The sequence below is a fragment of the Panthera tigris genome, chromosome B3 (assembly GCF_018350195.1).
Source record: "Panthera tigris isolate Pti1 chromosome B3, P.tigris_Pti1_mat1.1, whole genome shotgun sequence".
In the NCBI taxonomy this organism is placed as follows: Eukaryota; Metazoa; Chordata; class Mammalia; order Carnivora; family Felidae; genus Panthera; species Panthera tigris.
The window spans coordinates 10,975,963-11,002,441 of NC_056665.1; the positions used below are offsets into that span (position 1 = coordinate 10,975,963).

General features: G+C 49.0%; 1 protein-coding gene across 2 annotated transcripts in view; it reads left to right on the forward strand.

Moving 5' to 3' along the window:
- Positions 1-26,479, forward strand: part of SLCO3A1 (solute carrier organic anion transporter family member 3A1) — a 311,916-nt gene that overhangs the window by 54,313 nt on the left and 231,124 nt on the right. For both annotated transcript variants that reach the window (XM_042988125.1, XM_042988124.1), the window contains exon 2: positions 10,207-10,672. In XM_042988125.1, the coding sequence (XP_042844059.1) occupies positions 10,207-10,672 (466 nt within the window). The remainder of the gene's footprint in view (positions 1-10,206; positions 10,673-26,479) is intronic.

A 26,479-nucleotide genomic window follows, 5' to 3' on the forward strand; every position in this document is an offset into this window, starting at 1 on the left:
CCCGCGGGGTTGTATAGTGACTCCTAAACGGTTGGTTGTGACCTTGGCCATAGAGAACAAGAGAAGAGGAGGAGGTGGGGAGCAGGTGGCAGGGGATGGGGAAAGTGGAGGACGGCAAGTTGTTTGTGTCCTGTGTCAGAAATCAGAGAAGATCTGCGTGAGAAGGGTGGGGAAAATAGCAATCGCATTTAGGAAATAGGAACTCAGTGGGGACCTTTATCAAGGGCATCGTCCCATGGCCATAGCACAGTAGGGAAGCCCAAACTCATGGGGTTGACTTGAACATAGAAAACAGGGAAGTCTACCCTGCAAATGTGGACTTTCTTTATGCCTCTTTTTTTTTTAATGTTTGTTTATTTTTGAGAGAGAGAGATAGAATGCAAGTGGGGGAGGGGCAGAGAGAGAGAGAGGGAGAGAGAGGGAGACACAGAATCCGAAGCAGGCTCCAGGCTCTGAGCTATCGGCAGAGCCTGACGTGGGGCTCAAACCCATGAACCACGAGGTCATGACTTGAGCTGAAGTCAGACACTTCGCTGACCGAGCCACCCAGGCCCCCTCTTATGCCTCTTGATGGAAGGCGAGAAGAATGGCAATGACAAGAATGTAAATTGATGTAGCCGCTGCGGAAAACAGGATGGAGGTTCCTGAACAAATTAAAAATAGAATTAGCAGATGATCCAGTAATACCACTACTGGGCATTTACCTCCCAAAAAGGAAAACACTAACTCGAAAAGGTCTATGCACGCCTGTGTTTATCACAGTGTTCTTTACAAAAGCCATGATATGGAAGCCACCTAAGCGTCCACTGATGGATGAATCGATAAAGGAAGGGGATCTTAAGTTGTTGTTTCCTGTGGATGAGAATTGGGCATATTTGTGGATAGGGTAGAGAAGGAGCAGCTGGAGAGGGTGGAAAGAGGGCAGAGAGGTGAAGAAAGGTATCCAGGAGACAAGGAGGGCGGGTGGGTGGGCAGAAGGACCCATGCTGAGTGGGAGGGAGGGAGGCTCCTTCCCTGGGTGGAGGTCAGCTGGGCATCTTATGGCTGTATTCCCTCCCTTATGCTTCCTCTGAGCAGGATCCCGCCTCTGGCTTTGGCAGGAAGAGGTAGTGTTGTCCCACCTGCCCCAGTGATAACCTCTCCACGACTTTGTTCAGTTACAGCTTTGGTACCTTTGGTACTTCGTTTGGTGTTTATTGGTACCGCATACTTAGCACCTTGGACAAGGTAACATGCATTCGACAAGTAGTAGACTGTTTTACTCATGGTAGAGTGAGACCCCAGGAGCGTTAGGTTTGCTTTTATTTTAATATGGGTGGGGGGCAGTGCTCAGAGCTGGGCTGGGCATCAGGAAACATCTCTGTGAGGTACAGGTGTACGATGCTGGGCAAGTCACTTCACTCCTCCGGGCTTCTGGTCCCTCCCAGTAAAGTGTGAACAACGGGCTAGATCATCCTCAACATCCACTTTAGTAGGAGTGACGTCCATTGTTCCCGTGACCAATCGCTGCGTGTCTTAGGCAAAGCCGAGGGTGTTTCATGCCTGAGATGCACCAGAAGGATGGACGGCGAATCAGAGCAAGTTGCTGAGATTGTTGTGAGCGGACTGAGGAAGATGAACTCTTACTGTGTGTGACTGTTTCCTTCAACGGCTCTGACACCAAAGTTGCGACTTTCTTACGCTAGAAGCTTTTTAGCGATGCACATGAAACAGGCGTTGTTTTGTTCTGATCTGTGTTTATCTTACACCTGGATGTGCAGGCTTTGGTGAACGTATTATTTTCTTATCAGCTTATTTGTGGGGTTCATTTCTGGGAGAGGCTATAATTAAGCGGAAGCAGATTACCTTGGTAATCAGGACGTGGGTATTAGAACTTAAATACCTGTCTGGTGGCTTGCTCTTGAGGAATTTATACGTAATGGTTTTGTACCCTGTTCTGGTAGAAACAATTTGTACGTAGTATACTACGCTGTGTCTTTGGACTGTCTTCGAACTTGTTCATCCTTTGTGATCACTGTCTGTTTTCATAGCTTCCATCTCCGTGATTCTGCCAGCTGGTTGAGGCCCTGGTGCGGCACAGGTATTCAGGGCTGGGTTTTTCACTCAGCTGACGGTAAGCCTGCACCCTCTGGCATGTAGAGAAGTTTAATTCAGTGAACACAATTCTGCCTGAGGGGAGAGTGTTGGTATGCGTGAGTTGTTAGTGTGTTAGAAATTTCTTTCTTAAGGCACTGTGTCTGATCCTGGGGTGCCTGGGTGGCCCAGTGGGTTAAGTGTCCGACTTTGGCTCAGGTCATGATCTTGCATTTCGTGGGTTCGAGCCCTGTGTTGAGCTCTGTGCTGACAGCTTGGAGCCTGGAGCCTGATTAGGATTCTGTGTCTTCCTCTCTCTCTGCCCCTCTCCACTCTCTCTCTCTCACTCAAAAATAAGTACACATTAAAAAAAATACTGTGTCTGGTCCTCTAAACAATTTTGTTGAATGCTGAGGAAATCATTTAACTCTTATTGTTCTTGAAGTTTCTCTCACAGAGGAAACCTGGCATCACATCCATTGTGAATTGAAAGCATGACTGAAGTTATTTGTATAAAAGGTGCTAAACACAAATTATTAATAATAGCCTGATGCGAACATTTCTGGTAATGACTTTAAAGCTCAGTAACAGAGTGGAAGAACATTCTATTGCCCAGGGATGGAGAATCTTTGTTTTTTCCATGATGGACCACAGAGCCATAGAGAAGAATCGACGATGAGATTTAGAAGCAGGAAGCCATTAGATTTAGAGATGCTGTTTTAGGGGAATCATAAAATGTTATCCATTCTCATAGAATTAATTGAACATAAGATTTTGCTAAATATAAGGAGCAATAAAAAGTGTGTTTTCATTGTACTTTAGGGCTATTTAGGGAAGAGAGTTAGCAGGAGAGAGAGAGAGGAGAGAAACTAATGGGATGTAGAAGGAAAAATAGTCTGGGAAAGATGCAGATCATGAATAGAGAAGGGTGCAGGGAATGGCAGAGACAGAGGCTTAGAGCAGAGACCAGTGAGGCCTAAGGAAAGCCAGGTGACGACCCTCACTTGGGGTGACCAGAGGAAACATCGTTGCTCTACATAAAGAGAGAGTCTCTGGGCTCTCAGGATGTTGCTGAGGAAGGGGAGGGCCATGTTGCATATTCGCAACACCAGGCACCTGACAAAACACTCCCCCACATTTGAACCTTGTGGCAAGCTGTGAGGGCAGGATTGCCTTCTCCACATCACAGACGGGGGGGGGGGGGGGGGGGGGGGGGGGAAGGAGTTGCAGGTGTATTAAATTAAATGCTTTGCCTACGGCCATTTGGCTCCCTGAATCTGTTGTGTTTTCCTCCTGCCCCCTCACACATACTGATGGCTTTGGTGTCGACCGGAGGCCAGAGTTATGTCTAAATCAGAGATTCTCTGCATAATTCTTACTCTGCTTTTTGCGAAAAATGGTTGGAGGATGACAGCCATTTATTATGTGGTCATAATACAGGCTAAATCATCCACCACAAAGAAAACAATATTGACTTAATGTCTCTCTTGCCTGGCTGACCTGTGGAGCAGGTGAGCAGCCTGTTTCCCGCTCCCCCCCCCCCCCCCGGGTCAATTACCAGAGGCCCTGTCTTCTGTCCCCTGGTTCTGCAAACCTCCCATCCTGGAATTCACAAGTGAATGCCTTGCGTGTAGCATTTCCCTTGTGCCCTAAATTACATGCTCCAAGCAGCTGCTGTTCAGATGAAAAACAAAACCACCCAGGGTGCCTCATTCACCTGATGGGATTCCTGCTACGGCTTCAGCACAGGACAGTGTTGTCTGGGCCTAAGTGGTTAAGCCCCTTCCGCACCACCCCCTCCCTTACTGCAGGAAGGCGTGCCCTTGGCACATCAGACAAGAAATTGAAGCTGCCTTGCAAATTACTTTCACGGAATTAAAAAGCTTGCATTAAAGACTTGCCTAGATTGACTTTTCTGTGCCAGCAGCAGGAATGCTTCACAAAGTTGTTATAAAGGGCCAGCGCTTTTACTGGCAGACATAGGAATAACGTGATTTCCCAAGCTGGATTGACAGAGAACGGTGGAACAAGGAGTTGGGGGAATCTGTGGCCTGTGGCCAAATCCAGCCCACTGCTTGTTTTTGTTAATAAAGTTTTATTGGAACACAGCCACATCCATCGTTTCCATATTGCCTATGGATGCTGCTTTTGTGCCAAGATGGCAGGGTGAGTAGTTGCTATGGGAACTGTGTAGCCCGGAAGCTTAAGATACTTACTGTGTGGCCCTTTGCAGAAAAAGTGTGCTGGGCGCCTGGGTGGCTCAGTCGGTTAAACATCCGACTTCGGCCCAGGTCATGATCTCATGGTTCATGAGTTTGAGCCCTGAATCCAGCTCTCTCTTCAAATTCTCCGTCTGCCTCCCGCCCCTCAAAAATAAACAAACATTAGAAAAAAAAAGTGCTGATCCCTGTTCAGGAATCCCTGCAAGGGGACCACACTTCCTTTAGGTGACTACAGTTCAGCGTGAGCTTGACATCTCCTGCATTGTTGTTGCACCTGGTCCCTGACCTGGACCCTGCTGCTGGGCACCAGAGTTCAAGGGCGAGGCTTCCTCCAAGTTCCTTGGGGCAGCCTGCTGCGCTCTCACATCCCATGCCCCTCTGACAGAAGTGCTTCGAGATGGGTCTTCTCCACATTCACGGGCTCCTTCCAGCCAGAGGAGGACCCCCCCCTCCACCACCCCCCTGCGAGGTCCTTTTGCTGTACCTTCCTTTCTCCAGGCCTCCTCAGCTGCCCGCTCTGCCCTGTGTCCCTGCTCCTGCACCTCTCCCATGGGCGCCCTCTGACATTCTGCCAGCACTACCCTGCTGAAGCCTCATTACCCACCTGTACTGCTGAGATCACTGCCAGGGCAATTTCTCCTCTTTCCATGCTATGCCTCACTGCCTGGATAATGTTGCTCCCGCTCAAGAACCTCCCTTGGCTCCCCATTGACCTCCAAATCAAGGGCAGACCCTCCGTCTGGCCTTCAAGGTTGTTTTCTTTCTGATTATTCCTCACAGTGCCCTGAGCCCAAAAGGTCTCCCCCACCGCGACTTACCCCAGGGTGATCTGGACTGTACCGCCCATGCCCCACCGATCTTTGCTCTTGGAATGTTGTGACCCCCCCCCCCCCCCCGCCCCGTTCATCCTTATTGCATCCCAGAATCCTAGATATATTTTCCTTCTCATGCCACCGAACACCTGCTCTCACTCTCTCGAACCTTCTGCCACTCTGTCCCCCTGTATGGTGGGCTGTGGTGTTCTTTGGTGGCTGCTTTCTGCTCTCCCCAGATTATAAAATCCCACGGGGTAGGGACGGTCTCTCATAGTTCTGTTTCTTGCACCTTGCCACGGAGCGGGCACTCTGGAATGGGAGTCACACAGAGCATGCACACGAGTGACGAGGGTAGCGTTTTTATGTGCACCTACTGTGTGCTGGCAGCCCTGAGGCGTGGCCTCCTAATGCTCGCTCGGGCAAGCATCGTTATCCCCGCTGCCCTGATGTGCAGACAGGCTCAGCAGGATCTGCCAAGTGCCGTCCGAGGCAGACAGGACCTCCAGGCTTCCCTGCTCCCATGCTGCCCCCAGAGGAGCGTGTTGCATGGTGTAAAGATCCGTGCAGGTGCAACGCCTCTGCTGTGTCCGTACGGCGTGTCTGCGCACACACAGACCCCTGCCTGCCTGTGTCCTAGAATCACTGGGAGCTTTGAAAATACGCACACCGGGGCCCATCTCTCTCAAATTGCGGGAGAGTGCTGGGGGTGGGGGTGGGGCAGGCACTGGGTTTTCAAAAGCCCCCCCAGGTGATTCTACTTCAGGCCACGCCCTAAGCCAGAGTAAGAAAGCGGACAGACCTCTGGGAAGGTTCCTGGGGGCCGTCCTGGCCCTTGGCTGCTGATCCCAAGAGCTTCTCATTCCCTGAGTTCCTGACACCCTCGGCACTTTTTGAAGGTGAGGGAGGGCTCTTCTGTAGGTGGCCGTGGTCTCTGGGTACCTCCCGGCTGAGGGGACTTGCGACAGCATGGACTGAAGGTCTCCCTTTTGGGCTGGGCCCCCCTCGCTGCGGTTGGCCTGAGTGTGCCTCAAGCCCCCGAAAGGGGTGAGCTCCCCCAAAATGCAACCCCAGTGTTGCCACGTGAGTACGTCCCTATGAACTGAAAATGAGAGCGTGCTTGTGATTTGTATTTAATTTAACAAAAGAAACTCTTCAATCTTGAGCAGGGTAGGTTTGTTGAGGATAGAGCAGTGGTTCTCAAAGCGTGGTCCCCCGGAGCACCATCGACACCACCTGGGAGCTGCTGAGACCTAGAAATTCCCAGCCCCACCGCATCAGAAACTCGGAGGTTGGAATCTGGCAGTGAGTGATCCCCTTCCGGGGGATTTTACTGCCTCTGAGGTTTGAGCAGCGCAGCTCGGGATGGGTGGTGAGGACACCTGGAATCTTGGTGGTTTTCTGCCCCAGCTGGGCATCTGAGACCCCTTCCCCCCGCCCCCGCCAAGTCTTAGAAAATCTCAAGCTCCTTCCTGGGTCTCCTCTCAGGGTTTGGGAAGTTGTATTTCGAACACGTGCTCCCAGAGACTCGAGACGCTTTCCATCAGTCCTGTTACCCATTAAGTAAAGACAGTTGTTCCCTTTAGCACGCATCTTTCTCCTTGCTGGGTTGTTCGCTGCCACATAAAAGCCACAAGTGGGTTTTATGGCTTCATGCATACTTAATTAGTCCATCCTCTCAAAATTGTGTTTGAAGTGAGTGAAAACATTTGCCTCTGATCTGATCCACAAAGCACCTTTTCAGAATGTTTGCATGGCCGAGGCTAGTGAGGGGCCACAGGTCAAGGAGGCAAAGACCTGTCACCCCCATGGGCTGCTCTGCAAAGAGCAGGTTCGAAGCAGGACAAGAGCTGCAGGCACAGGCGTCCGCTCTTTGTAGAAGAGCTGATTATTTTTTGTTTGGCCCACAGCTGTCTCTATCACCATCCTTATCTGTCATCAGAAGTGTCCGCACCTGTGTGATACTTTATGACGGGGTGCACCTGGCAGAACAGAGCCGTTGTCACGTTTGAGATCCGCCGCCTAATATGTATGTCATTAAGCCTCATGGCAGGAATGAAAAACGGCTTCCGCTCCAACCTTCCCACCTGTCCACCCTCCTGCTTCTGCTGTCCTCTCCGCCCGTGGTGGAGGTCGCCAGGCTCCAGACCCCACCAGGCGGCTTGAGATGACTCCAGTGTGCCCACAGGACCCTGCCCACACGTGTTCCTCCTCTATTTCTGGGCATCTCTCAAGACTCAGCACGAAGGCCTGGGTGAAGCCCCCCCACCCCACCCCCCAGGCAGGTAGGCTGTCGTGTTTTGTACTCCCACGTGGCATTACCTATCATAAGCGTGGCTAGAGCGCGTACTCTCTCATGCGTGTTTGTGTTACAAAGCAAAGGAGTAAATAAATGAAGCCTTTGTTTTTCCTACCCAGAGCTTCCGGAAAGAACTTCTTTGGCAGTATTTGAAAGTCAGTTTAAGGAGACCAGACTTGGTAATAAATTTCTTTTCTCGACAGTTGCAAACACTTGGTGTTGGGAAAATAATCTAGCCGCGTAGTTAGGGCTGTCGGAGTCGCGAGCTGGCTTTGACTTGCCTAGAAAGTGCGGTGGAAACGGGAATCCGAATTGCAATGTGGGCAACAGAGCGGGTACCCAGCAGTCCTGTCACAGTACCCGTGTTAGAACGTGGCTCTGCAGGGCTCGCCCCCAGGGCCAGTGCTGGAGGAAAGACCACAGTAGCGGGTGCCATTGCGTTAGTGCTGTGCACCCTGGACCAAAGCCATCTGGGGACTGTAACAAAATCCTGGGGCCCAGGCTGTCCCCGAGACCAGCTGAGTCAGAAACCTGGGGAGGGACCAGGCATTTGAAATCCTTTCCTAAGTGCTTCCGGTCTAAAAGCGGCATTGAGAACCACTGGGTTAAAGGAGGCTGTTTCTTTCTTTTCTTTTTTTTTAATATGAAATTTATTGTCAAATGGGTTTCCATACAACACCCATTGCTCATCCCAAAAGGTGCCCTCCTCAATACCCATCACCCACCCACCTTCAGTCTTCAGTTCTCAGTTTTTAAGAGTCTCTAAAGGAGGCTGTTTCAACATGTGGGGTTGAAAAGGAGAGAAGGAGGAATCCATCACTTGGCTCTTCTGTTCTTTTTCATAAGGCAAATAAAGGCATGCTAATCCTTCTAGGTATAGCTGTGCATGCGCCTGGTCAGAGGCTGTGGATGCGTGGACAACGGTGCACATATTTATATGTTTGGAGGAAGGCTAAATCCACACGACTCTCCTTCCCATTTCTTAGCAACACACAGCCCAGCGTCTCCGAAGATGAGTTTCTCAAGTTCTGCCCATTTCTCTTGCCACTGTATGGACTCAGGCCTTTCCTTGTCTCTCTTCTCGTTACAAGTTTGCTGACATTCCTTTCTTTACTCTTCCACCATCCATTTGTCACACCGTGGCCACACCTGGCATCTTATCCACTGTAGAAACCTTTGATGTTCACCGGTGTCCCCTGATAAGTGACAGTGGTTTATAGATCGCCCTTCCCAGCATTTACACCTGTAGGGTGTTTATTTCTGGCATCAGCCCTAAGAGGTAGCACTCTTATCCCCATTTTATAGACAGGAAAGTGAAAGCATCTGGTGAACTGCCCAAGGTCACAGCTGGGATGGACCCACACATTCTGAACCCAGAGTCCTGGCTCTGCCTACGAGCTCCCACTAGGTAGGGAAAGACGGCTCTGTGCTAACAGACCTTTCATTATTTCCAATCTTTGTGTGCATCCTGCTAGGTTGATGTTACTTTTTAGGTTTCACAGTAATCCAGGCTTGGACAGGTTAAGCACCTTGACCGAAATCCTAGAGCTAATTAAGGGTGTAAGAGCTAGGATTCAAATCAGGTGCTCCCCTCTCCATACTCTGCATTTTCCCCCACCACACTGCATGGGATTGTCTCATTTCTTTAGGGTGGCATCTGTGACTCTTTAGAATCCGGTCCCCATCCACCTTTCCAACCATTTTCCATTCTGTTATTAAATCATGCCACATGACTTTTGCTCACACTGTTCCTTTTGCCTGGAGCGTTCTTTCCTGCCCAGCTAGGGCTATGAGACCTCCCAGGACAGGGACCCTTGTTGATAATACCCCCTGTAGAGGCCATTTGCATTTTCTCTCCACCTCACAAGCCCTAAAATGATGCATCTGCTCTTGCCCTCCCTGCCCCCCCCCCAGTCATGTGATGGTTGCAGCCTGAATGTAAGATCTAGTCACTTCGTGTTTTAGTTGTGCGTGTTTAGTTGTGCATGTGCTAGGTGGCATCTTGAGGCCAGGCATCCTTTCTTCCTTCTCTCTCTCTCTCTCTCTTTATCCCCTAGGACATTTCCAAGCCACCAGGAGAGGTTAGTAAATATTTGTTAAACAAATGAAGGGTAGACAAGAATACAAGGGTGGGGAAAGCCTTAAAAATCTTCCATCCAAGAGGCCTGGGAGGGGCTGCAGTGAGTGCATAGAAAAGTCAGGGATGTGCTTACTTGGTGGCCTTTAGGGAAATGTATGTTGGAAATTTCCAGAAGGAAACCGAGCTAATGATTATCCCAGTGAACTAATCCAGCATATCCATTTTGCCAACTAGGTTTTTGGCTCATTTTATTTTCTTCCGGTGTGCTTTGCTAACCTAGTAAAAAGCCCATGGCCTCTGTGCCCTCCCAGCATGGACTTTCTAAATAGCGTATATTTTGGAGCATGTAATGATGGACTTCAGGGCTTTTCCGGGACTCATGAGCCCTGCTACATGGTAGTGGGGGTCGGGAAGGGGAAGTTGTGCTTCCCAAATGTAGGCAGAACCTTTGAGGAATGGAACAGGTGCCAAGAAAGAACTTCCTTTGCCATTGGGGAAGTTGGGAAAGTTAATTCTTTTAGCCGTTGACTTAAGGCTGTCATACTAAGTAAACATTTTTAGGACTCTTCGGGGTTAAGTTGCTTAAGTCACTTTTGCATCCTGTGGAAACCGCTCAGCGGCCAGGGCCGGTCCGGCAGGTGCACTCTGAGGCCGGAGGGGGCTTCCGCTTGGGTGGCGTCCGTCAGCATTGGCCTTGAGATTTCGTTTTGCACCCCACAGGTGAGCGTCCTGACCACCCTGGAGCGGAGGTTCAACCTGCAGAGCGCCGACGTGGGCGTGATCGCCAGCAGCTTCGAGATCGGGAACCTGGCGCTCATCCTCTTCGTGAGCTACTTCGGGGCTCGAGGGCACCGGCCGCGCCTCATCGGCTGCGGCGGCATCGTCATGGCCCTGGGAGCATTGCTGTCCGCGCTGCCTGAGTTCCTGACCCACCAGTACAAGTACGAGGCGGGCGAGATCCGCTGGGGCGCCGAGGGCCGCGACGTCTGTGCCGCCAACGGCTCGGGCGGCGACCAGGGCCCCGACCCGGACCTCATCTGCCGCAGCCGGACCGCCACCAACATGATGTACTTGCTGCTCATTGGGGCCCAGGTGCTCCTGGGCATCGGTGCTACCCCCGTGCAGCCCTTGGGCGTCTCCTACATCGACGACCACGTGCGGAGGAAGGACTCCTCGCTCTACATAGGTAGGAGCTGTGGTGGTGCCGGGTTCGCTCCCCTGTTGTCCATGCTCTGTTAGTAGCAGGGGCGCCTTGACAGAGGAAGGCAAGGTGGGCCCCCCCGAGCTTCTTGACGGTTGTCCGATGTGGCTGCACATCTGCAGGGGGCGGGGTTGAAAAATGGGGATGCCTGAGTTGCACCCCCAGGAAATCCGGTGTAGTTGGTCTGCCGTGCCACTGGGACTCCCCAGGTGATTACCGTGTGCGGCAGATTTGGATTCCTCCTTTGCTCCGGCATGAAGAAGCTCGAAGTGGGAAGACGTGGTCAGGAAGGGTTAACACGTATTAATCTGCCATGGGTATGGGGACTTTGAGCCATCTGGCATTAGCCACCGAGGTCTGTTTGGGGTCTACACCTTGGAAGCCCCAGTGTTTAATAATCAAACTGATCTTCTGGTCATTGTCCTGTTGAAGTTCAAAGAGACGATTACAACCGCCCCCCCCCCCCCCCCCCCCCCCCCCCCAGCATTTGGTATCCTTCAGAGTTGGTGACTTGTGGTAACTTTCTGCATGGGGGGTGTGCCAGGAACTGGAGATTTAGGGAAAAAAGAAGGTATGTGTGCATTTTAAATTTCACACCGTAATAGCCTCTGTTACTTTATACTGGCACATTGGAAGCCCCTCACAGGTTACAGGGTTAAGGAACCTCCACGTGTGAGCTGTTCTTGCAACAAATGGGGTCCTCGCTGCTCTTGGGCACCGTGGCAAGGTCATTTGTATTGTGAGGGCCTGGCGAGCATCTCTATCCCTTGTTTACTAAGTGTGGATTACTAAGACTTGTCCCCACTCCCTGAGCGCTCAGCTTTGGCAGAATTCCTTCTACCCGTGGAAACTTTTTCTCTCCTGAAGCACTGTGCTTTGAAGTATTAAGTTAATGATCACACAAAGGTTTAGGTTAAGCTAGAACTGGAGCAGAATTTGATGGAAAGCTCTCTACCTGGGCAGCTTCCACTGTTGATGAGCTAGGAGGGTTTGGAGCAGTTAGGCAGCTCGATGCCGGGTTTCCTCCGTGACTTTCTGTCCCAGCTGTGGAGTAAATGCTTTTGTTGAAAACCTGTGCTGCAAATGTTCACGGTTCTCTGTGAACGGGCTCAGGGTAAGAAAGGTGGATGGAAAGCGTGTGCCTCTCCATCTAGGGCTGGAGCCTGGTCATGACTTCTCAGTGGAACATGACAGAGGGGACTTCCCAACCCACGATGGCCAGACCCTCTCCCCCTATGGTTAGGGTGGGTACTGGGGATGTCATTTACATTTTGTACTTCTGAAGCTTGAGCGACAGCGATCCCAAAGGAGTGTGTCGAGACTAGAACGTGGGTCACGGCATGTAGCCAAATAGCCTCCTGAGGTCCAGCCAGACAATTGGTCTAGGACTTGACTGATGGCATCCTAAGACCCTGGGAGAGATGTTTTCTGGTAGCAGTTAACAGTAAGTAGATAAAGCTCAGAAGAGGAAATGGGGGAATGAAAAGCGGAGTTCTTGTCTCTGATGACAGAATCAAGCAGAAAAATTTCTCCGGAGTCCTTCCTCCTAGAGGCCTAGAACCCTCTTTTGTAAGTCTCCCTGCTGAGTTAGGTTGGGGTCTTTTCCTGCACTGGCTGGGGCCTGGTTTGGTGCGCAAAGCAGGATGAGGAAGCGCTTTGGTTTTGTGTGTGGGCGGTGGGGCTGACCATTCGAGGCAAAGGGCCGTCTCCAGTTCTGAGGCCACGTCATGGGATTTTCCATGAGTCTTTGTTACGAAGAATGTTTCGGGCAAATTTCTACTTGGGTACCATTTTCTTTCTGTGATAGCTAGAGTTGGAAGTGTCCATTGGGTACATGGACATCTTGGTGGCACTGGTCCATCCGGAAAATTCCAAAACATGTGGCCATTGAGATGGGCTCTCTGACTGTCTCTGAACTGGTTTTATGGGTCTGTGTTTCCAGGGAGCAGGAAAGAGTAAGCCTTCTGCAGAGTTTGGCCTCAATGGATGGCTGCCTTATCCCATGCAAGCTTTGGATTGTTCCAGGAACAGTTTAGGAAGACCACAGTATATGTAGAGTATAACTCGTTCATTCATGGGTTGTACAGGACATAAGAAAGTGTTTGTGAGCTTGAGGATATTTTAGCATTTATCTCCTCTAATGGGGAGCTAGTTCCTGAAGCCACTTAAAGCTTGAGGAAGTATGTTGGGGAACCTACTGAAAGGGACTGATGAATTATGGCCTTACATACTGCCTGTAGAGAGGAGGGGAGTCTGAGGGCACTGGGAGTGTGCGTGTGGATGCACACCCATTGTTGAATAGCATGTGTGTCCCCTGGTTCCAGCTCTTGCAAAGCTGGTTAAGAGAGAGGGGCTCACAGCCCGCCATCTGGTCATATGCCTAATAATGTGAGTGTGGGCTGGAGATGGAAAGGATTATGAAGACTTCCATTTGTAAAACACAGACTTATTCATAGCTGATTCTTTCCTGTGGGTGTCAGCGGGGAAGGGGATGATGACCATGTAGTCTCAGCCACAGGCCATTGGTGGCCAGGCCTGCCTCTGGGTTGCAGGTCGCTAGTTGGTGCCATGAGCATTATCTACGGCCACGCCCAGGACCTCTTCATGCAGTGCAGGGGAGATGGGAGCATTCATTCCATCTTGAGTCAAGCCAATACAGTCCCCTGGAATGATTATTTGCTCTGGACTCCTGTGGCTGAGCCACTGCCAAGCTTCTGGATTCCTCGAAGGGCCATTCACAAGGGGCTTCTCTGGCTGTCACCAGTCTGTGGCTGCCCCTTTCCAGCGTGGGGAAAGGGAGCCAACAGAGCTCATTACCAGGGGACAAAACCCGCTGAATGGGAACACGACTCTGCTGGCAGGCTTTTCACTAATGCACAGTGTGGAAGCCAAGCTCACGGCGCAGCTAGACAATGACCTGTGGGTGGCACATGGCACTCTTTCTTCCTAGATGGACCAAAGGGCCAGGGGGGCAGTGGAAACCATTCGATGTGGGGCCTGATGAGGGTCCAAGAATAGACCTTTCAGGAGTCTCCTCAGTGACCCTCCATTAGCCCAGTTTTCTTAGCTGTTCTGTTTTTTTTTTCAAGTTCAAAGCCTGGCAAGACATACTGTAGGCAGGAATAAGTAGAATAATGTAATGGACTCACCATGTCCTTTCATTAGGTTGCTATGGCAATTGGTTGCAACCTTGTCCTCTTTGAGGAAGAAAAAGGTGACCTGAGTGGTAGAGATGTTTTAAATAACTTTATTCCTAGTTACAACGTATCACATGTTCACCGTTGACAACTTTGGAAGTATGGAGAAAGAATAAAGAATCCTTACTCTTGGGACGCCTGGGTGGCTCAGTTGGTTGAGCATCCGACTCTTGGTCTCGGCTCAGGTCATGGTCTCATGGTTTGTGGGTTCGAGCCCTGAGTCGGGCTCCGTGCTAACAGTGGGGAGCCTGCTTGGGATTCTCTCTCTCGGCCCCTCCCTCCCTTACTTGCACACACTCTCTCTTCCCCAAAATAAATAAATAAACTTAAAAAAAAGGAATCATTACTCTTAGCCCTATGATTACAGAAGGTCTTTTTCTGGATTGGTATGTTCTTCTACCAAAAATGTGTTTATAATAAACATCTTTCTCTTAATATTTGATGCACATTTCCCTGTGTTACTAAATATTCTTCTGTGATGTTATTACTGCATGCATAACATTCTCTTGTGGATCTGTACTGTAATATTTAATGCCCTCTATTGTGGGACATAGTTTTTTTTTTTCTTTGTTTGTTTGTTTTTAAGTGTTTGCTGTTGTCAACAAGGCAGATGGGACCCTGTGATTCTGAGCAGTTCAATGACTTGTCTAAGATAACTTAGCTGGACTTGTGGTCTGAGGGTGGGGGTTTTTCCATGTACGTCTGGGATGTATCACAAGGCTGGGGTTGGCGGGGGGAGAGGGCTGGTGGATGGTCCAGGGGGTCAGGTACAAGTCCGGGCCTGCCACAAGATAGCCTGAAGCCTTCAGGAGGTAAAAATCTTGGGAGCCAGCCAGGAGGGAAGAGAGCAACGTGCCTCAAAGCCGAGGGGAGAGGTGCTATCGGAAGGGAGAGTGGGTGCCCTGACCCAAAGTGTGGGAATAGGAGGCAGAGGGGAGGGTGGTCCCAGCTCACAGTCCAGGACAGGGTTGTGGAGCCACCACTGCTTTGAGTAGAGGTGGCTTCAGACTAGACCCGGTGCTTCCCAGACAGGGGCGGCTGCGTATTCCGCCTCCTGCTTCCCTCTCTCCTGAGATGCACGGGCCCTCCCCTCACATCGCTGATGATTCCCTTTTTGAACCACGATAGCCATTAGGTGATTGTACTTCCATTGGGTTAGAAATCTGTCTCCTTACAGCTGCCCACAAGCTGCCACTGGCTCTGCCCCGGGGGCTCCCCCGGAAGACTTGTCTCTCTTTGCGCGCGCCAGTGTGTGTGTGTGTGTGTGTGTGTGTGTGTGTGTGTGTGTGTGTGTGTGTGTGAATGTTTTATTCATTTTTGAGAGAGAGTGTGAGTGGGGGAGGGGCACAGAGAGAGGGAGACAGAGGATCAGAAAGGGGCTCTGCACTGACAGCCCCAAGCCCGATGTGGGGCTCGAACTCAGAAACTGTGAGATTATGACCTGGGCCAAAGTCAGATGCTCCACTGACTGAGCCCCCCAGGTGCCCCTCTCTTCCATGTGTTGATAATTCAGGTAGCTGAGCACCAGCCTCACCGGGTAGGGAAGGAGTTAACCTGCTATTTAGCTCTTCTGTGCCGGGACCTTTGTTCCTTACTTGACTTGGTTTTCCTGCCACACTTGAGCCGCCGTTTCCTTGTTGAAGATGGATGCTGTGGGGGCTCATTACCAGGGGACGAAACCAGATGAATGAGGCGTGCAGGATGTGGGTCCTGTGTTAGTTTGCTAAGGCTGTCCTAACCTAACACCACAGGCTGGATGGCTTAAGCCACAGAAATTTATTTTCTCACCGTTCTGGAAGCGGGAAGTCCAAGATCAAGGTATCCTGAGAGCAGTTGTCTTCTGAGGCCTTTCTCTTGGCTTGCAGATGGCTCCTGTTCCTCCTTTTCCTCCCTTCACAGGGTCTTTCCTCTGTATGCTCACACCCCTGGGGGCTCTTTGTGGCCTGATTTCCCCTTCTTGAAAGGACAGCAGTCAGATGGGATTAGGGACCACCTGCATGACTTCATTTAACCTTATTACCTCTTTAAGGCTCTATCTCCAAATGCAGTCATGTACTGCAGTACTGGAGGTTAGCGCTCCAACATGAATTTGTCCAGGGCGGGGATGGGTGTGTGATTCATCCCATAACCGGTACTGAGGGGATCAGTACCAAACTAAACCAAGACCCTTGGGTCTTTTGCCCAAACTTTTCTATAAGGAACTGCGTTGTTTTGTTTGTGTGTGTGTGTGTGTGTGTGTGTGTGTGTGTGTGTGTGTGTATGTTTGTGCTCAAGAAATTATTTGAAGATGTAGCTTAAAAAAAAAAAACAAAAACAAAACAACTTTTTATTTTGTGATCATTCTAGAATCACAAGTTGTTGCAAAGTACCGGGAAGTTCTCCATACTGTTCATCCAGTTTCCCCCAATGTAACACGGCGCGTGACTGAAACGCAGTATCAAAACCAGGAAATTAACATTGGTACCGTCTGTGGAGCTGATTCAGATTTTGCCAGTTTGGATGTGTACTCGTTTGTGTGTGTGTAGTTCTGGGCAGTTTTAATACAAGTGCACCGTGTTTTCAACAGAACGGGATCAAGGGGAAACCAGATCAGTTTGAGTTGTGGGAGTGTGTTTGGTAGGCAGGCACACATGCAACACTGATCCACACGTGTGTGCGTGGGGAGAACACCGAGACAGAGAGAAGTCTTTAGGTGGAATGGAGGCTGGCCAGAGGAGAGGGATTCTTCCAGAAGAACCCCGTGAGAGCCTTCTGAATTCCCAGGAAGAATGGGGCCCTTGCAGGCTGCCCGAATCCACAGAGCAATTGCTCTGAGTTGTGTGGCACATGTATTAGACACAAATGTGTCATGTTTTTTGATCGCTTGTATTGAGACCCAGTGGAGCCCACTGTGTTCCAGTTGATGCAGAGAGAATTATTCTCAGATTTCATCTGCCAAGTGTTTGTTCAGTACAAAGGTCACTATGATACCAGCCGGCAGCCAGAGAGAACCAAACTTCTCGTCGGAGCCCTGGGAGCCCAGAGTTATTTTGCTTCTGATGAGTTTTTATTTTAACTTGACATTGGGTAAAACGTGTTTCAACTCTCCAAAGAGTGTGGGTCGGGTATGGATCAAATACACTGTGACTGCAGTTCATCTGAAAAAAATAATTAAAAAGCTTTCCCTCGTGGGAGCAAGCATAACTCATTATATTCTTGCAACTTCATTGATATTGAAGTCTCCCTCATTAATTTCTTTTTCTAAAATAAATGGCACTGTAACACTGGTCAATTTGCTTTGGCTGTGTTCCACCCCCTCTCCCCAGCTGCTGGTCACATGCCATTTTCGGTGTGTTTTAGCAACGCGCTAGGAAACATGCAAGGGGCTCTTATCTGGTGCTTCCATATTGCCTGGGCTGCTAGGTGCTTCTTGTTCATTTTCAGCTGCTCATAATTCATGCCCTGTGGCTCACGGAATCGCTTCTGTGCTCTCTGCCTGGGTGACCTTGGACGAGACTCTCAGCGTGGGCTCTGGAGTCTGACAGTTTTGAGATTCAAACCCTGGCTCCCCTTCAGACCTGCCACCAGGATTTTGGACACCTTTCTGGTTAACCTCAGCCTGTTTCCTTAGCAATAAAAAGAGGCCGGGGTCTACCTTGCAGGGATCCGCCTTGCTATCCTTTGCATCAGGTACCCTGTCCGTGGTGGAGATCAGTAAACGTTGTCCTGTTCTTTTTTTGTGGTCCTATCATCTCCATTTCCAGATGTGGAAAGTGAGGCGTGAGATAAGTGACTGACTTACTGAAACACACAGGCAGGTCTTTGACAAGAGCAGCTGGATCCTGATTTTCAGCTTGGGACATAATCCACCTAGTAGATCTAAGAATAGCAACCTCTTCAGTCCTGCATTAAATCAGCAGGGCTCTTCTTTGCCTGCAGACCCCTTCCTGTGGCTCATCTCAAAGTACCTAAAGTGCTAGCATGGCCCCAGGCAGCAGGCGATCTGGTTCATCCGAAGTCAGAGGCACCCTAGAGTATGCCCATTACCACAACATGATGTATTGGTTGGCTTTCTGGGTTTTGACACATTACTTCCTAATTTGCTTCTTGATATTGGCTCAGTTTTTCAAAAGAATGTATTCTCACTTTAGTAAAATTGGGAAAACCCCAAATATAATAAGAAACTATAATCTCTAATCTGGGTACCTATAGAAAGTTATTGTCAATATTTAGGTATATTTCCTTCCAGCCTTTTTCTTTTGTCTTTTAGTTAAGACCCTACTATACATGTAAACCTACTTTCAATGGACCTGTTGTAAAGTTCGTAATATATCAATTATATGTGTTATTGTGTTACTGTGTTAATCAATTATTGTGTTAATTATCACAAAGATAACTATAGGGTATTTTGATAATCTAGAAATGCTGGAATGTGCTCGTTGGTCATTTGAACGATGAACATCTTTGTGGTTTGAGCCACATCCGTCCACATTTGCCGAAGACTTAAAAGCTTGGGTTAGTGCCATGATCCCATGTGAATTGGAAGGCAGCCCTTTGGCCTGGCTGTGACTTTTTCCAGAAGATAAGTAAGTGAGACACAAGTGTGTCATGAAAAGATGCTTTGGGCTGGCCAGGAGTGTGGGTGCCCTTGTTGTCAGCCCCAGGCCACATCTTCTGCCCAGGGTAGAAATCTTAAGTGCTACAGGGGCTCAGCCAGCAAATGAGAAAAGCAGACAGACCATAGATGGAGGCTGAGGAACTGAGGGTTCTTTCTTCATCCGAGTACAGAGTCAGTCTTGCCAAATCTTTGGATTTTTAAGAGTGATCGGAAATCCATAGTTTGCAAGTGGACTGAATTGCCAACTCGTTGACATCCTCTCCAAATCCTCCCGCGGGTCACCAACACAGAAGCCAGCTCGAGTACGTTGGTGGCTTGCCATTTTGGACCCTTGGCTCTACATCATCCATCTCAAATTGCATTTGTCTTTTGGATAGCAAATAAAACAAGAAAGGAAGCTAGGTGGTAAGGGAAGAAGTTGCACATCATGGATGCCACAGCCAGAATAAATAGTGTTAGCTACTGTGATCGCAGGTGATCTGGGCGTTGGGTTGGGGATGGGGGCGGGGACTCTTGCACAAACACAGGACACAGTTTGGAAGAGAGGAAGGAGTCAGAGCTGTTGCTGAGCCTCTCAGGATGCTATTCCAGCTGAGGCTTTGCCTTTTGCCTCATGAGCATGGGAATCCTAGAATGGAAAAGAAATTCAACCAGTTTTCCAAGCTAAGAATGTCTGGATGAAGAAATCTGTTCCCCAAGGGTTTCCTGAAGGGAGTAGAAACCAATACCATTTGGGGCTAGTTGGGGCCTGTGGATGTTTCCTGTGTGTGTGGGAACATCTTTGCTGAGAGATTTTAGAGCATGGCATTCAAGTGTTTGATGACCCGATGTAAGACCAGAGAGGCCCAGACAGACCTAGAGAAGATTCGTGGGGAAGGTGAAGGTGCAGGTGCATGGGGCAGGGTCGGGTCCGGGCGGGTTCCTTCCTTCAGAACCGCAAAGGCACATTGTTTCTATACCATCAACCTCTTACTGCACCTGCCTCGTGAAAGAAGATTGATTTTATTTTTCCTTTCAACTGTAACAAAGGCATTGTTCTTAAATATAAAAGGTTCTGAGCTATTTTCCTGAATAACCTGCATATTCCTTTTCTTTAGTTTATTTGCAGACTACTTCTTTCTGACATAGAATAATCTCCGCTTTATCTCCTTTTTTTCCTTTCACCCGCAAGAGGCATTCAGTGAGAGCAGCTGTGGGAAGGGTTTGGTTTCTGTAGAGGGTTGTGATTTGCTGTTGTTAACACGGGCGTTAGAGGTTAATGGCCTTCCTCTTCAGGGCAAAGTGAGTTCTTCATTGCTAGGGGATTCTTGTGTTAGGCCTCATGGAAGAGTCTTTGTTGTGGACGTTGGCTTTTCGCCTGTCTAGCACCTCGTTTTCGTGACCGAGTGTTGCCTTTCCCCAACGAGGACTGCAGACATGATCATGTGGTCCAGGCGTGGCTGGCCATGACACAGAGAAGGGCTCCCATGTACAAGGATTGGCCCAAGGATTGTGATAATCAAAGCCTACCATGAGGTTTGACAAATGGACTCAGAGTGAGAGAGAGAGAGAGTGAGAGAGACAGAGGCCACTTTCTTTTCTAGGACTGCTAGCTGTAGAAACTTTATGTCCAGAGATTCCAATGTCTGTCATTGCTGCCACATGCAGGGAAGTTGACCTAGGAGTGAAGACCTCGCAAAGGAAGGTAGATCAGGGGGCGAGAAGGCAAGACGACTGCCTGGATCCAGCTCTGCCGGAAGTGAGCCTCTAGCCCTTGGAATCCCAGTTCCTTTAGCACAGAAATGATCCTGTACAATATTTGCAGTTCACGGGCTTGACTGCCCAGTCCTGTCACGGCGAGAGTTGGACTGGATTGCTTTCCTCTTGAGGTTTGACCCCGCACCTTCTGATGGGGATAGCGTTTCTGTGCAAGGAAACCCACGTAGGACAGCTGTGCTCTGATCAGAGCGCTAGCTCTTTTACGGTGCCCTAAAGACCTGAACGACACCTAACCCCATGCAGTCAATGAAAAGGGTTAGGTTGGAAGTTCTGCCTCAGGTTTTCATTTCATCATTTCCTAGCCTTTAAGTTGCAGGAAAGAGACCTAGAAACCAAAAGGAATGCCCCTCCCTCCCCTGCTTTCTCCCTGACCACTCCAAACAAACAAAGTGTTTAAAAATAACCTGTTGGCAGGCAGGCTTTGTTGGGGAGCAGTAAGTGTTTCATAGCAAATCGTTTATGGAGGCGGGAGAGTGTCCAGCATGTTGGCTTATTATTCGGTGCTGCTGCTTATCGAATGGAAGAAGGCTGACCAGTCCTGGCTCCTTGACGCGAGTGTGATCGCTGGCCCTGCCTTCACTCCCAGCACTGGCTTCGTATCATCAAGGGCCAGGAGGCTAAACGAGCGCGCGCCATTTGGGACTTGGCTTTGCTATTTCATTCCTGCCGAGACGTGTGCGTGTGCACGTGCTTATTTTTGCCCTTGTGCAGACAAACATCCGAACGCACCAACGCGTTAGGTGGCTGATGGGCGCTCATAAACAAGTTAGGTGTAGGCATTAGAGCTGGGGCTCAGGAGTTTGCCTTACGAATGTGAAGAGAAATTGGGGGCTACGTAACGGGGCTGCTTCAAACTGAAGTTTCTCGGATGTGCTTGAGGGGAGGGATCCAGGACCTTCTAAAATTATTTGGAGGTGCGTGCGTGCTCTTGCGGGGAAGCTTTCACTGGCTTCTCGGAGAGGTTCAGGATCCAAAAAAGGTTAGAATCCCATAAAGTCCTTACGACGGGCAGACTGTGAGGTTGGGCGACTTGGGGTAAGATAAACCAAGATAGTCGAGGTGATGGGCTGTGCGGAGTGACAGATGGAATGTTGTGGACTGCTCAGCTGTCAACTTGATCCGCTCCCCGGGGAGCCCCTGTACCTCCAACAGGAGGCATCTTCGCAGCAGCCAGGCAACTGTGGGTGAAAAGTCAGAATGTGTTCCCAGCCACTCAGGAGACGCCCTCCAAGCCCTCCTCCTCCTGTGCCACTGCTTCCAGTGTCCAAAAAAAAAAAAAAATTCCTTTGGGGCTAAAATTTTCCATCCCTTCTTTCGGCCTAACTGTGGGTGTTTTGGGTAATATTCAGCAAATTTTCTGTGTTGGTTTTGCACGGATGCACAGATAGGAAAATCAGCTTTTTTTTTTTTTTTTTTTTTTGCTTTGAAAGCAAAAACATTTTAAAAATGCACTGGTTCATAATGGAATCTGAACTCCCGAAGTCAAAACTTTCCATGCGTTCTTACTAAGAAAAATTCTCCCGGGCAATGACAAACAAACAAGTAGGCAGAAAGTTGTGAGGGACCCCAGAAAATCATCTGGGGACACAAATGAACTTGGCAAAATTAGCATGGGCAAAACTTTTTATCCCGTACTTTTTGGGACGGTCTCTGCATTTAAGAAACCCCCTTTCTGTCTTTACCAATTCCCATTTGCCACCTAGTTCAGGTATGGGGTTGCAAGGGGCAGGCAGGGTTTGGGGGTTGGGCACATCCTAATCTCTCTCCAAGAAGAGATGTTTTTCTCCCTTTATCTCTAATGTTCTAACTAAGCATGTGGCACAAGTGGATGTGATTTCCCAGTGCCTCCTTTTATGCCCAAGGCATTATTACCATAAGAACATTCATATTTTCCCACCTGCCTCATGGGCTGTTAATGGAGTTTACAAAGGGAATTTGGATTCCCAGCAAGAGGCCTCATTAGCCCAGCAAGGATCTGATAGATTCTAAAATTGTGTATGGACACTTGGAACCTTTAGAAACCCAGTGGTGTCTATTATTAGATCTAAATTATTTCCCCTACCCCAGCCTCAGTCGGTACATTTGTATCACGGAGGAAAGGACCTTACCTTGATCCAGCCGGATCAGCTGGATTGGCTTATGCGTGCATTAACGCCTGTGATTCTGGGGCTGAAGATAAGACTCAGAAGCCATGGGGCAGCATAAAGAACAAAATGTCTGCTGCATGGGTGCTTTTTTATTTTTTAACATCCACCTTGTTACTGGTTGTGAGCAAGTGTTTAATTTTAGCAACGATTGTGGTCACAAAGAAAATTTAACACCTGTCTGCTTATTTGGACAAGTGCATCAAGCACGTGGGGGTTTGAATAAAGACTGTAACAACACGGGATATACTAGCTGTCCTCTTTGGTGTCCCTGCTACACAACAGAGAATGGGGTACTTTGCCTGTGGTCTCTCGCTCCCTCCTCCTAAAGCCCAGGGAGACAAGGGTTGCCATTCTCATTGTGCGGATGAGGAAACTGAGGCAGAGGGAGTATTCTCACACTCTTTATCTCTTTATCTCTCTTTCTCTCTCTCTCTCTCTCTCTCTCTCTCTCTCTCTCTTCCTCTTCCTCTTCCTCTTCCTCTTCCTCTTCCTCTTCCTCTCTCTCTCCCCTCTAATAAAATTATTCCTGATTTTAGCAGTAAAGTATGGAATGGTGAGGAGTGTCTCAGCCAGGAGACGTTGATGGCCATAGGGGACTTAGGGCCTGGCTTCTCTGTGGGAATTGTTAAAACTCTCATCCGATAAAGCTTTGTTCCTACGAAAGAACCACGTGAGTTGTTTTCACAATCTCCCCGTAGTGAAGTGACAGACACTCACCAGACGGTTTTGTTTACATTTCAGGCCCCGCAGCCTTTAATTGGTATACAGTCACTACTCTTACACAACTTGGACTTGGGTTTGTTTGTTTTTTTTTTTTCCTCCCTCACTCCCAGGCTTGGCCAAGCTGGCTTGCTTTGCTCCGCAAGTCAGGAGTGATTGTACGTATACCTCACTCGGCCACAGCTGGGACCAAAATGGTAAGAAGGTAAAATAAAAAAGGCTTCGTGGATCATGGAGGAACAGGTGAGAAAGAAGAATTAAAGAACAGAGACCATGAGCTGAAATATTGCAATTCCCGATAGATTGGAGAGGGGTAGAGGCCTCTTGTGCTTTCCTAACGGGCATGATGTGCAGGTAGCTGCATGCTCCTCCCAGAATATGTTCATCCTCACTGTCCTGCGAGCTTGTTGGAGGTCTGCAGACAAGTGACCGTCTCTTATTGGCCTACCTGGCAGAGTGGAAGGTGGGTTCAGAGGTCAGAGACTGGGCGTGAGCCACCAAGTTCGTGCAGAGGGGGAGTAGGGAGCGCCTCTGGCTCATGACTCCAGATTCATATTTCCACCTTTAAAAAAAAAATGTTTATTTTTGAGGGGGGGGAGGGGCAGAGACAGAGAGACACACACACAGACTCTGAAGCAGGCTCTGCAGGCTCTGAGCTGTCAGCACAGAGCCCTATGTGCGGCTCGAACTCACAAACTGAGAGATCATGACCTGAGCCAAAGTCGGACGCTTAACTGAACCGCCCAGGTGCCCCAAGCTTTTTTGTTGTTGTTGTTGATTTTTGAATTGTAAAAAAAAAAAAAAACAAACACATAACCTGAAATTCACCATCTTACCTATTTTTTAAACAATGTACAGTTAAGTAATGTTAATTGTTGGCACATTGTTGTGCAGCACTTCTCCAGAACTTTCGTCTTGCAGAACTGACACTCTTCACCCAGGAAACAGCCCCCGTAACCACCATTCTGCCTTCTGTCCTTACGGGGTCTGACTATTCTGATTACCTCTCCTAAGTGGAGTCCCTACAGTATTTGTCTTCTTGTTGCCGGCTTTTTCCATTTAGCAGAATGTTCTCAAGGTTCATCCATGCTGGAGCCTGTGTCTGAACTTCCTTCCTTTATAAAAGCTGAATAATATCCTCTGGTGTGTATATACCACATTTTGTTTATCTGTTTATTCCTCACTGGGCATTTGGATTGCTTCCACCGCTTGGCGATGGTGAATAGTGTTGCTATGAACATCTGTGTGCAATCTATTTCTGCCTTGTTAAAAGTCAGCTCTCAGGGCATCTGGGTGGCTCAGTCGATTAAGCGTTCAACTTCGGCTCAGGTTATGATCTCCCGGTTCGTGAGTTCAAGCCCCGCATCGGGCTCACTGCTGTCGGCACAGAGCCTGCTTTGGATCCTCAGTCTTTCTCTCTCCCCCTCCCCTGCTCTCTCTCCCTCTTTCTCTGTCAAAAAATAAACTAAAAAAAAAAAGTCAGTTCTCTACTTGGGTGTCCTAAGGTGGTGTTGATCCCAGGAAGTGCAAAATTCACGTCCTTAAATTTTCTCCCAAATTTGCTTTGTCATTGTTTCACCCTGCCCTTTTCCCCCCACCCCTTGCATTTAAAAGCCACCACCTCTTACTGATCCTGGCTTCTGAAGGTCTCTGGAGTCTGGCCCCTGCCCTCTCTTCATTTGCCTCAGTTGTTTCAGGCCAGGCCCTCAGCACCTCTCACCTGGATGAGTGTGTCCATCTTTGATGAGTCTCACTGATATTTAAGATAATAGTACTATATATTTTTGAGAGACTTAAAGTTACTTGACTCCTTTTTTAAAAAATATTTTTTTTAGTGTTTATTTTTGAGACAGAGCATGAGTCAGGGAGGGGCAGAGAGAGAGGGGGAGACACAGAATCCGAAGCAGGTCCCAGGCTCCGAACTGTCAGCACAGAGCCGGATGCGGGGGCTCGAACTTACGGACCGTGAGATCATGACCTGAGCTGAAGTCGGACGCTTAACCGACTGAGCCACCCACGCCTGCCCCCACTTGACTCCTTTTTAACAAATAGAGACAGGTTAAATTTAATCATCTCCATTTCACTCATGCATTGATTTAACAAATATCGTGAGCTTACCTTATGTCAAGCCCAGTGCAGGGTGCTGGGGGGGTGGTACGTAGATGGATGAGACCTAGCATCAGACCATGAGAGTAATAATATTAGGCATTTATGAAGCACATTCTGTGGGCCAGAGACTGGGCAAAGTTCTCTATGTATTTTATCCAGCGTGATTCTCGAAAAAATCCCTTAGGTTTTATTGTCTGCATTTTATGGAAGGAAATCTGGACATAGAGATTGATAATCTGTCCAGTAAGGGACAGCATGGGGACTGGAGCCACTTCTTTCTCCAAGGGATGTGTTCCTCTGCTTCCCAGCAAAGTCTATCAGCAACTGCCATGAAAACCAAGAGCTTGAAACGCAGGGAGGGCAGGATGAAGCTCCAGGCTTATGGGAATCTACACATGCGTTTGTGTATGTACAGTTGGAAAATATTCACCAAATGTGCTCAGGAATATTTTACAAGTGTGAGTAGTGACTCAGTGCCTTGCAGAGACACGCCGTCTTCCAAACCATAGCTGCTGTTGGAGAAAAGAAACCACGTTGCACATGTTCTCAAAGCAAGAACTTGTGTAAACTTCATTTTTCATCCGTGTCAAGTGCCGTTCCCTGATGTGATGCGTTATCTGGTCAAGGAAGTGACTTGACAAAGCCTCTCGCCCAGGCTCAGAAAGGAAGGCGATGTCCCTGATGTCTCCAGGCTGGATGTCTGGGGAAAGAAAGCATGTTTAAAACTGGTGAGACTTTGCAGCTGGGAGACGGTGTTTTACTTCCTGTGACTCCCATAGGGCCAGCCCAAAAGAGGCCACCTAGCTCTGTGTGTGTGTGTGTGTGTGTGTGTGTGTGTGTGTGTGTGTGTGTAGATGGTGGAAATTGCTATTCACCACACAGAACATGAGCATATTCTTTTAAGAATATCACTCCTGCTGGAGACGATTCAACAAGTAATCCACGAGCTCACTAGGCAGGTCTTTAATTTAAAGTTGCTGTGGCGGGGGGGGGGGGGGGGGGGGGGGGGGGGGGAGGCGGGGATTCAGTTCTGTAGCTTGCTGCCTGCTGTGGTGTTGCCTTAGAAAGTTCTGGGTGGTGGAAAGCCTCCATTGGGAGAGTGCATACCCCGTGCCAGGCACTCGGAAATGAGTTCTCTCCTTCCCTCTGCATCATAGCCATTTCACAGAGTAGAAGACTGAGGCTCAGCAGAATGAAGTTACTTGTCTCAAGTCTGTATCCCTTGGTAAGGAAGTGATCAGAGTCGAACATAATGTCTGTCCAC